Source organism: Amblyraja radiata, chromosome 8 (genome assembly GCF_010909765.2).
Source record: "Amblyraja radiata isolate CabotCenter1 chromosome 8, sAmbRad1.1.pri, whole genome shotgun sequence".
NCBI lineage: Eukaryota > Metazoa > Chordata > Chondrichthyes > Rajiformes > Rajidae > Amblyraja > Amblyraja radiata.
Window position 1 is genome coordinate 11,685,333 of NC_045963.1, and position 17,806 is coordinate 11,703,138.

General features: G+C 42.3%; 1 protein-coding gene across 1 annotated transcript in view; it reads right to left on the reverse strand.

The window, feature by feature from the left end:
• The window catches only part of ccdc85a (coiled-coil domain containing 85A), a 213,699-nt gene that overhangs the window by 10,484 nt on the left and 185,409 nt on the right, over positions 1–17,806 (reverse strand). Inside the window, exon 2 of the mRNA XM_033026362.1 lies at positions 9,821–9,897. Coding sequence (XP_032882253.1) covers positions 9,821–9,897 — 77 coding nt within the window. The remainder of the gene's footprint in view (positions 1–9,820; positions 9,898–17,806) is intronic.

A 17,806-nucleotide genomic window follows, 5' to 3' on the forward strand; every position in this document is an offset into this window, starting at 1 on the left:
TTAAACTGCCTGCACATGGTCTATATCGCTTAATTCCCCATCTGTTCAGGTGCCTGAATGTCTCTCATATGTTGCTATTTCACACTCACCTGGCTATGTGTAGCAGGCACCCAACATTAAAATAAGTCTCTTGACCAGAGTCTCTTGCCCGGAGTCTCTTGCCCGAAGTAGGTGAATCAAGCACCAGAGGACATAGGTTTAAGGTGAAGGGGAAAAGATTTAATAGGAATCTGAGGGGTAACTTTTTCACACAGAGGTTGGTGGGTGTATGTTACAAGCAGCCAGAGGAGGTAGTTGAGGCTGGGATTATCACAACGTTTAAGAAAAAGTTATACAAGTACATGGGTAGGACAGGTTTGATAAAGTGCCACACGTGACTCTGTTAAGGAAGGTGAGAGCCCACGGTATCAAAGGGCAAATACTTGCATGGCTAGCAGGTTGGCTGGATTGCAGAAGACAAAGAGTGGCAATAAAGCGGGCTTTTTCCTTGTTGGCTGCCAGTGACTAGTGGAGTTCCACAATGGGATCTGTGCTGGGGCCGCTACTCTTCACGTTGTATATGAATGATTTGGACGAGGGGATTGAAGGCTTTGTGGCCAAGTTTGCGGATGATACTGAAGTAGGTGGAAGGGCAGGTAGTGTAGAGATGGCAGGGACTCTGCAGAAGGACAGGTTGGTAGAGTGAGCAGTGAAGCAGCAGATGGAATATAGTGTAGCAAAGTGTGAAGTCATGCACTTTGGTAGTAGGAATAAAGGTGTAGGCTATTTTCTAAATTGGACAGAATCCAGAAATCGGAGGTGCAAAGGGACTTGGGACTGTTGGTGCAGGATTCCCAAAAAATTAATCTGCAAGTCAAATCTATAATAAAGAAAGCAAACTCAGTGCTTGCATTTATTTCAAAAGGGCTTGAATACAAAAATGATGTAATGTTGAGGCTTTATAAGGCACTGGTAAGACCGCATTTGGAATATTGTGAGCCATTTTGGGCGCCATATCTGAGGAAGGATGGGCGGCTCTAGAGATGGTCCAGAGGAGGTTTACAAGAATGATCCCAGGAATGAGTAGGATAACCTATGATGAGCGTTTTTCGGTACTGGGCCTGTACTCGCTGGAGTTTAGAAGAATGAGGGGGAGCCTCATTGAAACGTAGAGAGAGAGAGAGAGAGCAGAGAGACAGAGGGAGGGGGGGCAGAGACAGGGGGAGGGGGGGCAGAGACAGAGGGGGGCAGAGAGAGAGAGAGAGAGAGGGGGAGAGAGAGAGGGAGAGAGAGGGGGAGAGAGAGGGAGGGAGGGAGAGAGGGAGAGAAGGAGAGAGAGAGAGAGGGAGAGAGGGAGAGAGGGAGAGAGGGAGAGAGGGAGAGAGGGAGAGAGGGAGAGAGGGAGAGAGGGAGAGAGGGAGAGAGGGAGAGAGGGATAGGGAGAGAGAGAGAGAGAGAGAGAGAGAGAGAGAGAGAGAGAGGGGGGGGGTGGGGGGGGGGGGAGAGCGCGAGTGGGAGAGAGGGGGAGAGAGAGAGAGAGGGAGAGAGAGGGGGGGGAGGAGGATGGGGGCAGGGAGAGAGAGTGGGGGGGGGAGGGGGGTGAGGGAAGGGAGAGAATGGGAAGGGCAGAGAGAGGGAAAGGGAAGACTTGAACTCGGCGAGCGTGGCGGACGGCGAGCGGCAACCTAAGGACTGCGAGTCGGGGGGGAGGGGGGGGAAGACGCCACTCGCAGCGAGTGAAACACAGCGCAGGCCACACTCAGCAGACCCATTGTGACATTATCAGCGAGACCATTACGTCTAGATTCAAAGTTATTTCAGATTTGTGAACATTTGATTAATAACTCAAGAAAGAATGCATGAATTTTTCATATAAGATGATTTCGGAGTCCACGGGATAAATTCTCTACTCCAGGCAACATCCTGGTGAGTATCTTCTGCAATCCTTCCAAAGCCTCCAGATTCTTCCTGTAATGTAGTGATCAGAACTACACACAATATTTCACATGTGGTCTGACCAAAGTTTTGTACAGCTGCAACATGACTTCCCAACTTTTATACTCAATGCCTCGACCGGTGAAGGCAATTACACCATCGACCTTCTCTGCCACTCTCTATATTTGTGTTGCTCACATCTGGGACCTATGGACTCAAGATTCTTCTCTACATCAATTCTCCTAATGACCCTGAAATTTACTGTAACATTTCTTCATGCATTTAGTTTAGTTTAGTTTAGAGATAAAGTCCTTTGGCTCACCGAGTCAGCACTGACAAGCTATCCACATACACCAGCATTATCCTACACACTTGGGTCAATTTATAATTTTACCAAAGCCAATCAACCTACAGACCTGTATATCTTTGGAGTGTGGGAGGAAACCAGGGCACCTGGAGAAAACCCGCAGAGTCACGGCGAGAACGTACAACCTCAGTACAGACAGCACCCGTAATCAGCATCGAACCCAGTTCTCCGGCACTGTAGGGCAGCAACTCTACCGCTGCGCCACCGTGCCACTAGATCTGATCTCCCAAAGTACAAAACCTCACACTTGCCCGGATTAAGCTTCATCTGCTATTTCTCTGCCTATATTTCCAACTTGTCAATATCCTGCTGTTTCTTCTGACAGCCTTCATCACTATCTAGGATTCTGTCTATTTTCATGTTGCCTGCAAATGTTATTCCTTTGGTTAAGGACAAGAGGGACAAGCCAGGAAATTGTAGATTGATGAGGCTTAAATCAACGGTATGGAAATTATTGGAGAGATTTGTTTGAGGATAGGATCTACGCATCTTATTAGGGATAGCCAGCATGGCTTTGTGCAGGACATGTTGTTTGTTTATATGGCAAAGTTGATTGATAAAAGGTGGACTGCCAATGTTGTCTACATGTACATCAGTAAAGCATTTAACAAGGTCCCTCGGTGACGAGGTAGATCGGATCCAAGTGGAGTTCAGTCTGAAGAAGGGTCTTGACCCGAAACAGCACTAAATTCATAGAAACATAGAAATTAGGAGCAGGAGTAGGCCATTCGGCCCTTCGAGCCTGCACCGCCATTCAATATGATCATGGCTGATCATCCAACTCAGTATCCTGTACCTGCCTTCTCTCCATACCCCCTGATCCCTTTAGCCACAAGGGCCACATCTAACTCCCTCTTAAATATAGCCAATGAACTGGCCTCAACTACCTTCTGTGGCAGAGAGTTCCAGAGATTCACCACTCTCTGTGTGAAAAATGTTTTTCTCATCTCGGTCCTAAAAGATTTCCCCCTTATCCTTAAACTGTGACCCCTTGTTCTGGACTTCCCCAACATTGGGAACAATCTTCCTGCATCTAGCCTGTCCAACCCCTTCTCTCCAGAGATACTGCTTGTCCCGCTGAGTTACTCCAGGATTTGTGTCTCTTGGATAGGATGCAGAATTGGCTTGGCCATAAAAGACTATGCTCCTATCTCTGCTGTCACCTCTTGATTCAGACTGTCCATTATGTCAGCTGGGAGACCTTCAGCCATACATACTGCTCCTGTTTCATGTCAGTTCAAGCTGCAGCATTGCATTCATCTACAGCAAGCAGTTTACTGGCATTATGATCACAAGGCCCAGTGCTCACTATCCATCAGGCTGCCATCAGAAATCCTACTGATATTGTTTACTTCTTTGTTCTCAGGATATGGACATCAGGATTTGTCCGTCCATATTGGCTCCTTAACAGACCAGGCAGTTAAGTGCAATTTGACCTAATTTATTTTGATCAACGGCTCAGAACTCTGGCTGCGAGTAGTGAAAGGCCTGGATGTGGAGGATGTTTGCACTAGTGGGAGAGTCTAGGACTAGAGGTCAAAGTCTCAGAATTATAGGAGGTTCCTTTAGGAAGGAGATGAGGAGGAATTTCTTTAGTCAAGAGGGTGGTGAATCTGTGAAATTATTTTCCACAGAAGGCTGTGGAGGCCAACACTATGGATATATTTACGGCAGACATAGATAAATTCTTGATTAGTACGGGTGTCAGGCGTAATGGAGAGAAGGCAGCAGAATGCGGTTAGGAGAGAGGGTTAGATCAGCCATGATTGAATGTCAAACTTGATGGGCCGAATGGCCTAATTCTTCTCCTATCACATGACCTTATGACGGACCAGTAAAATCACCGCAAAATTATCACCTTCACCCAGCTCATAATTTGTGATCTTGTATGCCTCAGTTTCATACAAGATATATTTAGATATTAATTAATTACTTCTGCGGTCAGCTGAAATGGCCAACTTCACCCCCGCCCATTGAGAAATTTAAAACATAGATAATGGGTGCAGGAGTAGGCCATTCGGTCCATCAAGCCAGCACCACCATTCAATATGATCATGGCTGATCATTCAAAATCAGTACCCCATTCCTGCTTTTTCCCCATATCCCTTGATTCCGTTAACCCCAAGAGCTAAATCTAATTCTCTCTTGAAAACATCCAGTGAATTGGCCTCCACTGCCTTCTGTGGCAGGAAATTCCGCAGATTCACAAATCTCTGGGTGAAACAGTTTTTCGTCATCTCAGTCCTAATTGGTGGGAGAGGGGGCTTCACTAACCACCCTGACAATTTTAGTCTGTAAAGTCAGTCTAGAGTGCAAAAATAGAATTTTATGGGAAGCAAAAGGGTTAAAAAAAAAAACCCCAGCCTAAAAGATTCTAATTACCGATAAGTCAGAGGGGGAAAGATTGAGGGAACATTTCAAGACCATCAATTTCTTTCTTCATTTTATTTTTTCATTAAAAATATATTCCTGCATTACTACAAGAATCATTTGACAGCTCTACTGCCGTTCCCTACATAATGTTAATGATAAATCCTGATATGATACGACTGAGGAGATATTAAAAAATAACAAATGTTGGACTAAACCATCACATTGCCAGTACTTGAGCATTATTTCATGTAATAAATAGCCAAACATGAGTAATCAACAATAAGGGTTCAGATATTTTGGTGATGTAGGTCACAATAGTGCAGAAGTATGTTTTTCAAGCAGTATGGTCTTTTATTTTAGTTCAAAGATATGCTCGGAGGATAAATTCTCATCTAATCGTGTTATAAAAAATGCAAAACTAACACAAATGAATAACCATTTGATTAATTAATTATTTAGTTATTTTTCCCAGCCCTAGCAAGGCCAGTATTCATTGCCCAACTCTAATTGCCCAATCCTACTACCACTCAAAGTTCTACAATCTCTCTGGTGAGATCACTCGCACTGTTCAGGAGTTCTGGTATTTTGACCCAGCAAGGAAGGAGCAGCAACATATTTTCAAGTTGGGATGGCAGATGACTTGGAGGGTAATGTGAGCATGGTAGTGTTTCCATCGTGGAGATCGCGGTCCCTTGGTTAGGGAGAGACTTCGGGAGCTCCAACGGCGGGAGCTTCTACCGCCCCGATCGCGGGAGCTTCAATCGCCGGCTGCGGGAGGTTTGATCACCCTGACTGTGGATGGTTCAACCGCCCCAACCACGGGATAAAAGGAGGGATGAAGATAATACGTTATTGCCTTCCATCACAGTGATGGATGTTTATGTAAATGTTTATGCAGTTGTGTGTCTCGTTGCTTTTTTGCTATGACTGTATGGCAAATCAAATTCCTCCTATGTTTTTACATACTTGGCTAATAAATTAATTACAACACAATCGACCTGCTGTCCATATTCCCAGTAATCACAGTAATTGCTCCAGGTGAGAATGTGCTGGGAACTTCCTCAGCCCTTTAGCTATTCGATTGTCTACTACCATTCACAATAATAGTCATTGAATCACACAGCATGGAAACAGACCCGCTAGGCCCACAGACCTCCCGCCCACCATCAACATGGCAAAATTGCTGAGCTTTGATCTGATCAAATGATTGAGAGATTCTTCGTCTTTCTGCTGCATGGTGTATTTGTTGTTCAGCACGCACATCGTCCTGTGTTGCAGTCAGGCTGGAACCTCATTGTTTTAGTCATGCCTGTTATTGCTCTTATTTACTCCTCACTCAATCCCTTGTTTGATCATAGTAGTGGAGTGAATTTACAGATTTTGCTAATTTACCTTTCAGCAGTTGCTTTTTCGTCCACAGACCATGTGACATTTAAGTCAAACACATTTGTGGATCTAGAATCACCTATAGGCTGGACATGATAAGAATGATACATTTCCCAATTGGCTCCTGTATAGGTTTTCACTAGATAACAGCTCCATGATCATGGTGCCCAAATGAAAAATTATTAAATTAATTTTATTTCCACAGTTGCCATGGTAGGATTTAAACTATGGCCTCTGCATTGTTAGTCCTGTCATTGCACTACCATTACCATCCCATATGGTACCACCCAAATCGGACAAGCAAACAAACAAGTGTCAGTTTAACACAGCCCTCATTAGTCATCAATATATAATTCTTCCTCATGTGCAAGGCAGATTTCAAGCAGAATCATTCCCAAGTATTCCATGTTTTCAGTTATTTCATTGTGTTATTTTACACTTCAGAAGTTTAAGCATTTTATTTGCATTCAGCGGTGCCAAAAATCTAAAAACTCAGCAAGGAAATAAGTGAAAGAGTAATGTGAGCTGAATGCACTGGCCGTCACACGACATTAACACTTGAAATGTACCCTTCTGTCATAACCCCTCAACTCACAGCTTTAATGGCATGCTGCCCTTGGACAAGAATTATATACAATCGTATGATATCTGGCAGCAAATATGGAACAGAATACAAAATGATTCACTTTACTGGAAGAAACCACCGAGCAATCATTTAACATTTTAAGGTTGAGGGTTACTTGCTGGAAAATGTTCAAAACTTCCTTTTCAAGGTTAAAGCCTTTGTACAAAGTATTCTCGAGAGATTTAATGCTTTGGATTCGGTGGTGAGCAGAGAGCTTGGAAGAATTAATTTACATTTATACAGCTCTTCATTACATTTCCAAGAAATCCTTGCTTGCAAAATATAAGATTTGCTATTTTGGGCCTACAATCATTGTCATTAGATAGGGAAAGAAATTAGTCTATTGTTTATTAACTAACCATTCAGATTAAAGTGAACCCAAGTTAGATTTTATCTCCTTTAAACATGGCTTGAGCTTCTTCCCAATACAAAGATGCACATGATACAGCTTCTCAAATTCATCTTAGCCCACCAACTAGGTCACCAAAACCACATTACTATCTTTTCTCTTGATCACAGACCAAACATTGCTCATCCCTTCAGACATCAAAGGTGAACAGATACCGTTTGAAAACACATGCTGCTGTAGGGACAAACTAAAATATGAAAGACCCCGACCTGTTGCCATAGTTTCCAGTTACGCTGATGAAATGTTACAAAAGATGAAAATAAAAAAAGTACATCCATTCTACCATATTAATGCCCATATGGTGAGTATGGAAATTTGTGAAAGAGCTTTAATTCTGCCCTATTAATGTTTCATTAGTCTTTATCACTAGTTATGTGTTCATTCTGAGTTAGATTCGCACTCACTGAAAAACTAGCTTAGAGAAATTTACCTTTCCTTGATCTTACATTAAATTCTCCCTCGGAAGAAACTACGTAGACATAAAAATTATAGGTGAAATATAATTTTAATATTCACTAATTCACTAATAGTAATAAAATAATAAAACGGAGTAGCTCAATATTTCCACCATTCAGGTTTTATTCTGACATTGACAGTGTTGTTGAAGCATAATAGCCAATATGAAATGTCGAACTGTTTTGGTTAGATCTCTACACATTTTCAAGTCATTAGGGTGAGTGTACTAAACATGCTTTATTTCAATGGTGAGATTAATGCCGATGAACTGAAAATCAGCCTAAGTTGCTTGAAGTGGAAATAACTGTTAGCTTTAAATTTAAGGTTTTGGATGCCTCATTACTTGCTAACATCCGGAATCTAGTTTAATTTTGATTTTGATTTAGTTCCTGATATTTAGCAGCAAGTTTATCATGGCTGCAATTACAATTTTGCATCTGAACATTCCAATCAGAGTGTAAGCATCCCGGGCAAAATAGATTTGTGATTAAGCTAATGTGAGCATTTCAGGATAGTTGTGCACCAAGGTTAAGTAGTGAATTCCTTTGTTAAAAAATATAGTATAATGAAACATTTTCAGTTTGACAGTCAAAACCTCTCTATGGGCCCATTAGGAGCTCCGAAGGACTTTTAAATAATCCAGCCATTGTCATGACTCACAGTAAGAACAATGCTTTGTGCCAGACAGAATTTCCTCTCCTGTAATGATAATAACTGGTCCGCTATTGGCCAACTTAACAAGATTATTAATCCTTTTCCATGCACTTCTCATATCTTCTGATAATTTGTTTAGATTTCAATGTTTCAAGTTCATGGACAATTACAAAGTACCCAGGACAACAATTTTAAGGGTGACATGGTGGCGCAAATGTAGAGTTGCTGCCTTACAGCGCCAGAAACCCGGGTTCGATCCTGACTGCGGATGCTGTCTGTACGGAGTTTGCACGTTCTCCCCGTGACCACGTGGGTTTTCTCCGGGATCTCCAGTTTCCCCCCACACTTCAAAGACATACAGGTTTGTAGGTTAAATGGCTTGGTAAAATTGTAAATTGTCCCAAGTGTGTGCAGGATAGTGTTAGTGTGCAGGGATCACTGGTCGGCATGGACTCAGTGGGCCGAAGGGTCTGTTTCCGTGCTGTATCTCTAAACTAAACTAAACAATTTTCTGCCATTCAGTATCATCAAAACATATTATGTGGTCTTTACCTCATGATTGTGTGCAAATTGATTGCTTAATTTCTGAAGTCACAATAGTAAATTGCAATCACACTTGACTGGATTGGCTGCAAATTGTGATAAACTGTGAAAAACATATTTTATTTAATTGCTCAGATTCTAGAGCGGCAGAAGGCAAATTTAGGGGACCACAGTCAACAAAATAGTTGTAGCTTGCACAATCCTATGCAGGCTGAGGGCTTTGACAACTTGCACAATAGGTTTCTGGAATTCATTTCAAAGCAGAAATCTACTATGACAAAGAGCCTAGAATGGCTAATGAAAACAACACAAAGACAATGCTTCAAGGTGTTACTGCAACGTAGTTAAGGGCCTGCCTCACTTGGACGACCTAATCCACGAGTTATGAAGACCCTAGACGAGCTGAAAAAAATGTCCAAGGTTGTGTTTACTCGCCGAAGTAAAAGACCTCCAACGACTATGTCTACAACCTCCTATGACTATGTCTACAACCTCTACGACCCCCCTCGACCTTAGTCTTCCACACTTAATACCAGCTACGACTAGCTACGAGTGGAAAATTATCACTTGATAAAATTATGTCACGTTTGCATTTTTTTTCTCGGGCCTGTTACCGACCTACGACTACCATCACGACCTACTACGACCTACCTACAAGTAAAAAGTATCAATTTGTTCCATGCCAACCTTTTTTTTACTTGTGGACATTTTTTATCAGGCTGGAAAAAATGCCGCGACCTACTTGAGGCCACGAGTATGCGGAGACCACTCACGAGCATGAGGAAGAGTTACGAAGACCTCCTACGACCTCCTGCGACCTCGTGGTGACCATGCTGCGAGTATGAATCAAGGGCAAACTCGGCAGAGGTCGCCAATTAGGTCATGAAAGTGGGACAGGGGTTAAAACATCAAACTTTCTCCATGGTGTATAAAGCACTAAAATTATTCTAAACCCCTAAATTGTGGTAGTTTTGATAGTGTGGTATCTAAACTAACCAGTAGTTCAAATATAACACCATTTCCACAGGCTCTCTCTAAGAAGAGCTGAAAGCATAAGACTTCACAGACTGCAATGAACAAAGTCAAGACTCACCTGGGGTAACATTCGGTTTTCTTCCTCAAGCTGCTTGACTCTAGTCTCCAGCTGTTTGACATAGGTAAGCACTGGCTCTGCAACAAAGTAAACAGTCACATTTCATTAATCCAGAGCAGTCCTCAAAGGCAACCACTTCTTTACAGCATCTTCCAAAAACACTAAATTCCAAGATCATACAGCATTAATAAGCATCTGATCATGACCAAGACATCTGGCATCGCTGGAGTTCACATCAATATTCAAACAAGTTTAACTCAATATAATGAATGCCTGCTCAGAATATCATACAGCAAACCTTCATTACAATGGACCGCAGGGGGGGGGAATGGTATCTGTTATTGACGTTATTGTCTGCTGTAACTGAGTAAGGGTTTTTGCCGCATTGACATCAGTGCCCGGGAGTCGGGTCAGAATACTGGAGTGCCGCCACTGAGAGCCCAGTGGGACCGCCCTCACCACAACGTGGGTATAGCGGGATGTCACCAGGGGACATGTCATCAGGGGGTCGCCTGTATGGTCGTGAGAGGTCACCATGTTGAACATTTTTGGCGACCTATGACGGGTGCCGGCAGTCGCCGAAAAGGTTGCATAAGTGGGACAGGCCCTTAAACTGCTGAGTGTACAAAGTTCCTTTTAACAGCTAGAAATATATTTTTGTTACTGCAAGCTAAAAATGCTAAAGGCTGTTTGTTTTATTGTTTAACAGGGTTAACTGCAACAAAAGCTTTTCACTGTACCTCGGTACACTTGACAATAAACTAAACTGATGTGTAAAGGGTAAAGTGCCGATCAAAGCGATTGCTTGTCAATTTCAATGTCTTGTCAATGCTAATAGCCTTCCCAGTGGATCTAGAACCTTGGGTTCGCTACAACCAAAGTCCGTTATAAAGAGGACGATTTACTCTAATTACAGAGATCAGGGACAAATTGATTTTTAAACATTTTGCAACTCGAAAGCCATGAACTGTGGCCATATATCCATTAAGTCTGACAATCTTCATCAACATTTATGGGGCTGGCAGCTCTACGATAAAGGCAGCTAGAGGTTCATGGAGCCCGATATTGACCAACATTTAATTTTCCAGGATACTACGAGGAAACCAATGGCCCTTTAAACATACAACACACGAGGGGAGGAGTGAGTATGTGGTGTGTGTCTGTGTGAGAAAGTGTTTCTGAGGGAGTGTGAAAGGGAGACAGACCAACAGACAGTCACCGAGACAGACAGAGATCTATTTTCTAACATTAACTATCCTTTTCCTCCAATTCCTCTGTGACTTCTGACAATTCACAAAACTGGAAAATTCAAAAGCTAGTAAAAACTAGGAAACTTGGGAAAGGATCTTGTGTAGTGTTCCGATACTTTGTAAAGGTCACAGGTTGTTCAATTAAAAACTATAAGAAGTTCAGTTTTGTTTATCGTCCAATGTACTGAGGTACAGTGAAAAGCTTTTGTTGCGTGCAAACCAGTCAACAGAAAGTCAATACATGATTACAAGCGATCCATTTACAGTGTATAGATACATGATAAGGGAATAACGTTTAGTGCAAGGTATGTAAATCCTGGCTAAAACAGAGCAGTAATAGCACCAAAAATCAGTAAAGGACTCATGTATTGTTAGGCCATTTTGGTCAAGTCTGATGTACTCTGTAGAAATGAGACAAGCTTCTGAATGGTGCCAGTAAGTCTAGGTCCCAGATCAATGTTGCAGATAAGAAATGTACGAGTATCTCTTCAATTGACAGAATGAATGGGATTTCTGCAGAGGACCTCGAAGGAAGCGTAAAATGCATGAAGTTGATTGGATTACTGCAAACAGCATTGTAAGTAATGTTGCTAGACAGTTGTCCTGCCGTTTGTTGATTGGCCAAAGTGTTGAGCCCCTGGCAGGTTTGTTTGGATTCCAGGGGAAATGTTGCATTATTCAAGTTAAGTTAGCTTCTTCCAGAAACTTCTCCTGAAACAATGTAAGGGGGATTTTGTCAATAATGTATTGTTGTCATTAATATGTTTGATTAACCATACCAACTGTTAAAATGTGGATTAGGAATATGATGGACATAGCACGCCTTGAAGAAATGAGACTCCGACTAATAGATAAATATGACCAATTCTTAAGGAGTTGGTCTCCTTTCATCGACTTTTTGGAATCATGTGATGCAGCGGTACCATAAGGATTGCTGATTTCAGTTCATGACGTGGATAGATCTACATCTCCGAATATAGATTTGAAAAATTCTCTTTTAAGGGGCCTTTTCTTCTATTTCTACTTTCCACCTTTTCTTTTTTATTTTATTTTTTTATTTTTATTTTTTATATCCACACTTCACATTTTTCTACTCTCTACCATCTATTTTCCACTCTTTCCCCTTTCTATTGTTTTCTTTTTCTTGTCTTCCCTACTCATAACATAAACTAGAGGTTGTACATAGAATGGATTACGGTATGACATAGTTGGCACCTAAAATTAGGTGCCACTGTATTGTTTTGTATTGTATTAACTTCTAATAAAATAAACAAAAAAAAAAAAAAAATATGTTTGATTGGATTGTAAAGAGACCCTCCCTTCGTAGTTCGGCCCCTCAATGTTCGGCGACCTATAAAAGGCAGCCCCCACGAGGTCCTTTGTCGATCTTCTGGAAGACCTCTTAGGACTGCGTGACCTTTTGGAGTGTTTCTGCTTGCACGAGGCTGAAGGGCTTGGCCAGGCAGATACAAGGATTGAACCAGCAGTGGTTCAGGTACCGTATAGGGGAATTTGTAATCCAAAAATAAAGATTAGTTGTTCCAGTGCTTGACAGTGCTTTTTTGACTGAACTAGACTGGGGGGGAAGCTTAAAGGAGCTCCTTTACAGGTAAACCCAGCAAAGTCCAATCATGGATAGTCCGAGCGTCATCAGAGAGGTAGATAGTAGTTCTCTCTCAGGTTGTGGTAGGATGATTCAGTTGCCTGATAAAAAGCTGGGAAGAAACTGTCCCTGAAGAGCCACTTAAGTTGTTCAAACAAAAAGTGAACAGCAATCAGCATAGAAGTCTAATCCGTTCTGATTATAACCCTGAATCGGACTTTCAGAATCTATGATTATTCAATTTTGGTCCATCACAATCACACGTAGGGCAACACCACCTTATCACATTCAAGGAAAGTAAGTAGCAATTTCAAATAAAAAACACATTCATGCTAATTCAAGAAAGGGTTTTCAAATCCTTCCATGGCTTTGTTCGTCCCTGCTGCTGAAATCACTTTCTTCTTTGAAATATTTGCATTGTCTGTGCTTCTCCAACTGCGAGTTTGTTCATCCCTGATCCACTGAAGGCCAAGCTCCATGCTCTGCAGTTCTTCCCTTAATTTCCCGACCTTTCCTTCATCCTGCAAGATGGCTTCTTAAAACAACACTCTAGCTGGATTTGTTTCAATTTCTCCAAATGGGACTTTATCAATTTCTTATAATGCTCATGTAAAAAAGCACCTCAGAAATATGTAAATGTCTCAAATTCTTTGCTAGCACCTGAGCAGAATTGCATTAATTCCATAAATCTTCCACCTTCATAGGAAGAGCGTAATATTTTTTTCACAGTCAATTGCAGTATCACCCTGCTTAATAGAAAGTCATATTTGCAGTGCAAAGAATTTTGGATGTGGTATATCAACTATTGCCGATAGCTGACGCAGGATATTGACCTGAAACATTGACTACCCTTTGTCTCTTGACCTCCTGATGTCTTCCAGTAGTTTATATTTTGCTCCAGATTCCAGCATTGTAGTATTTTGGGCCTCTATGCAGCTATTCATGTGTATAGAATTACATTGAAACAAATCCAGAAAAAATTGCTGGAATACATCAGTTCATTTGGAATTTGGAAGTAGTTAAAATAGTACCATGGCTGTACTGCAGAGCAGTCCTGAGATGCAAACCAATTGCAACACTTCATCTAAAGGTTAAAACTGCTCTGTGAATGTTTAGCAGTGGAATCATGCTGACTAACAGCTGATAATTCCAAAGGGAGCTGCCTGTAATCAGCTGCTCATGTGCCAGCATTGAGCCCAGAGGCAGCAACAGAACAGTGACTCGCTGCTCTGAGCCAAGGTACACTTCACATAAATCCCATTAGCTTTACCTCACAGTTGGCCGAGCATATTTTCTCTAGCACATTTAAAAACAATTGCTGACTTTAAACAAATTATTTATATCAACTTGAAAAGCATTTAAATGTCCCTTGACTATGTTTCTATGTGTGGGGATTCTGCAAACTGTGTGAATGTTAACATGGATTCAGTGACTTACGTGAGTGACGAGTTTGCTGACTAAATCCTTCAGAATTCAACTTGTCAACATGCATTAGTGTGGTTGTTCCCCACCTAGGAAAAGGAAATATCAGCACCAAGTCCTGGTCACCCAGGTTCTGTTGCTCCAGTCCTTCATATATATTATTTTTTCCCACTCACACCCATTGCTTCTCGCTATCCTTAGCAAACAAATTTCCAACTTCCAGTTAGTTAATGGATGAAAAGTAAATGGAATACAACGTTTCCTCATATACCTAAACAATGCTTCACAACCAAGGAACAAACATTCCTTCTGGTACCATCCTCCCACTTTTATTCTGCATTACAAATATTCCAAGGCTTTCTTTCTGAAGTAATAAATTGAGACAATATGCCAGTTAAAGAAACCTGATCAGCTGCTTTAAATTTAAACTTAATGGGTGCGTAATTTGTCACGAGGGTGAAACCAAGCAACAGCAGGAAATTGCAATTGTGAGCTCAAAATTCCTTATTTCACCTCCCCAATAGAAATCTCAGAACATTGGCGTCACGGTGGCACAGCGGTAGATTTGCTGCCTCACAGCGCTTGCAGTGCCGGAGTTTGTACGTTTCCCCCATCACCTTTGTGGGTCTTCAGTTTCCTCCAACACCGTACAGATTTGTGTGTGTGTGTGTGGGGGGGGGGGGGGGGGGGGGGGGGGGGGGGGGGGGTGGTGGTGGTGGTGGTGTGTGTGTGTGTGTGTGTGTGTGTGTGTGTGTGTGTGTGTGTGTGTGTGTGTGTGTGTGTGTGTGTGTGTGTGTGTGTGTGTGTGTGTGTGTGTGTGCGTGTGTGGTGTGTTAATATGCGGGGATTGACCATAGACGACAAAATGCAGCCCCTCGAGTCCAGGCCACATCTCAGAACAGTCCCATTCCCCCACTAATTCCCCACAACCTCAACACATGCCCATCAATTACCCCACCCCAGATTTTCCAGCCACCTACCTACATTAGGGGCAACTTATAGAGAACAATTAACCTACGAACAAATCTTTGGGGTGTGGAGGAAGTAGAGTGCCAAGGGGAATGTATGTGATCAAAAGGAGAACATCCCAACTTCACACAAACAACAACCAAGGTCAAAATAAACCAGGTTGCTCGAGCTCTGAGCAGCAGCACTAACTGCTGCACATTGTGCCCTAAATCTACTTGAACTATTCTCAAACTGTGGGAACCAAAAATATCAAAAAGCATATTCATACATCAAAGGTACACAAAATTGCTGGGGAAACTCAGCGGGTGCAGCAGCATCTATGGAGCGAAGGAAATAGGCGACGTTTCGGGCCGAAACCCTTCTTCAGACATATTCATACATCAATCTTTGTTGAAAGATTTATAACTTTAAATAGATACAAGAAATATGATTTACAACTTGGTTTGCTTTGGCGGCAGCTAAAAGGATATCTCGTTGTTCTATGTCAGCATGTCTAAAATGTTGATTGCACAAATTAAATTGCGTAATTTTAAAGTTAGACATGAGAGGGATCTACCTTGTGTGCTTATCAAATCTTATTTCTTCAAGCATTCTAAAATACCTGCAGCTTAGATGGGATCGGACCATTGCTGATCGTCTGAATGCAAGAACTGAACATTCCATCATATCTGTGAATTTGTTAGACAGGTCTTTATTCAGAAGATTGTTACACAAGATAAATGTTGCAGACTTTTCTCAATATTTTTGGCCCAGCTTGCTTGTGATTATATCATTCATATATGTTATTGTGTGAAATAATCTGCAAAAATATTGTCATCAGGAGATGCTTTGACAATGTAACAATTAGACATTTAGAAATATTTTTTTCCTGAATCTGCCTGCATGTAGCATTTATTAGGATGTCCTCAGCTGCTCTCTGCCCTCTGAAAGTCCTTATGACTGATAAGCACTCAATTCCTTCCTTCAGCCTTTGTTACTGACAAGAATACAACACAGTCAAACATAATCTGCTTTTAACAAATTGTTAATTTATGAGCCTACACGTTTTCAAGTTGCAATTAATGTTGAATTGAATTATTGACCGTGAAGGTTCACTAATACTGGTCAGAGTGGCTTCCCTGGATTATCCTTCTCCCATTTTTTGAACTGTGGTGTGAGACGTGCAATCGAACGACACTCCCACATTTGAAGAGAAGTGGAAGATTATGCCAACAGGCATTATGATTTCCACCTTTCTCCAAACTCGGTAACCTGGGCATCGACCCCTCCCTCTGCAACTGGATACTGGACTTTCTAACCAACAGACCCCAGTCTGTTAGGTTAGACAAGCACACCTCTTCAACCCTCACCCTGAACACCGGCGTTCCACAGGGCTGTGTGCTGAGCCCCCTCCTCTACTCCCTCTTCACCTATGACTGCACACCTGTACATGGTACTAACACCATCATCAAGTATGCAGATGATACAACGGTGATTGGCCTCATCAGCAACAACGATGAGTCGGCCTACAGGGAGGAGGTCCAGCACTTAGCAGCATAGTGCGCTGACAACAACCTGGCCCTTAACTCCAAGAAGACCAAGGAGCTCATTGTAGACTTCAGGAAGTCCAGGGGCGGCACGCACACCCCCATCCACATTAACGGGACGGAGGTGGAACGTGTTTCTAGCTTCAGGTTCCTGGGAGTCAACATCTCCGATGACCTCTCTTGGACCCACAATACCTCAACTCTGATCAAGAAGGCTCACCAGCGTCTCTTCTTCCTGAGGAGACTGAAGAAGGTCCATCTGTCTCCTCAGATCCTGGTGAACTTCTACCGCTGCACCATCGAGAGCATCCTTACCAACTGCATCACAGTATGGTATGGCAACTGCTCTGTCTCCGACCGGAAAGCATTGCAGAGGGTGGTGAAAATTGCCCAACGCATCACCGGTTCCTCGCTCCCCTCCATTGAGTCTGTCCAAAGCAAGCGTTGTCTGCGGAGGGCGCTCAGCATCGTCAAGGGCTGCTCTCACCCCAACCATGGACTGTTTACCCTCCTACCATCCGGGAGGCGCTACAGGTCTCTCCGTTGCCGAACCAGCAGGTCCAGGAACAGCTTCTTCCCTGCGGCTGTCACTCTACTCAACAACGTACCTCGGTGACTGCCAATCACCCCCCCACCCCCCGGACACTTATTATCACTTATTATTATTTATTCAAATCATTTGCTATGTCGCTCTTCCAGGGAGATGCTAAATGCATTTCGTTTTCTCTGTACTGTACACTGACAATGACAATTAAAATTGAATCTGAATCTGAATCTGAATCTTTCAGCAAACCGAGGAAGTACTCCATTTGAATCAAAGGGAGTTCTCTAATTGAACGTTGCCGAGCTTTTAAGCAATCTTGTTTATCTATTTCAACTAATACAACGTTGCTTCACCCTTCTTTACTGCAGCTGCTTTATTGAAAATAAATGTACTTCGGTTGAACGCTTGAAGCAAGAAACTTATCAAGCCTTAAATTAATGTAATGATAAAAAAAAGTTATTTAATTTGTAATTCCCAAGAATCTCAAGATTTATAAAATTTCACACATGGCAGAAAAAGAATTAGGAACTGCGGTTGTTCCCCCAGCAATTATAAATCAAAGGTTTAAAACAAGAAGCACAACTGTTTGAGGTACTGTGAAGGAAGGAACTGTAGATGCTGGTTTAAACTGAAGATAGACACAATAAGCTACAGTCACTCAAAGGGTCAGGC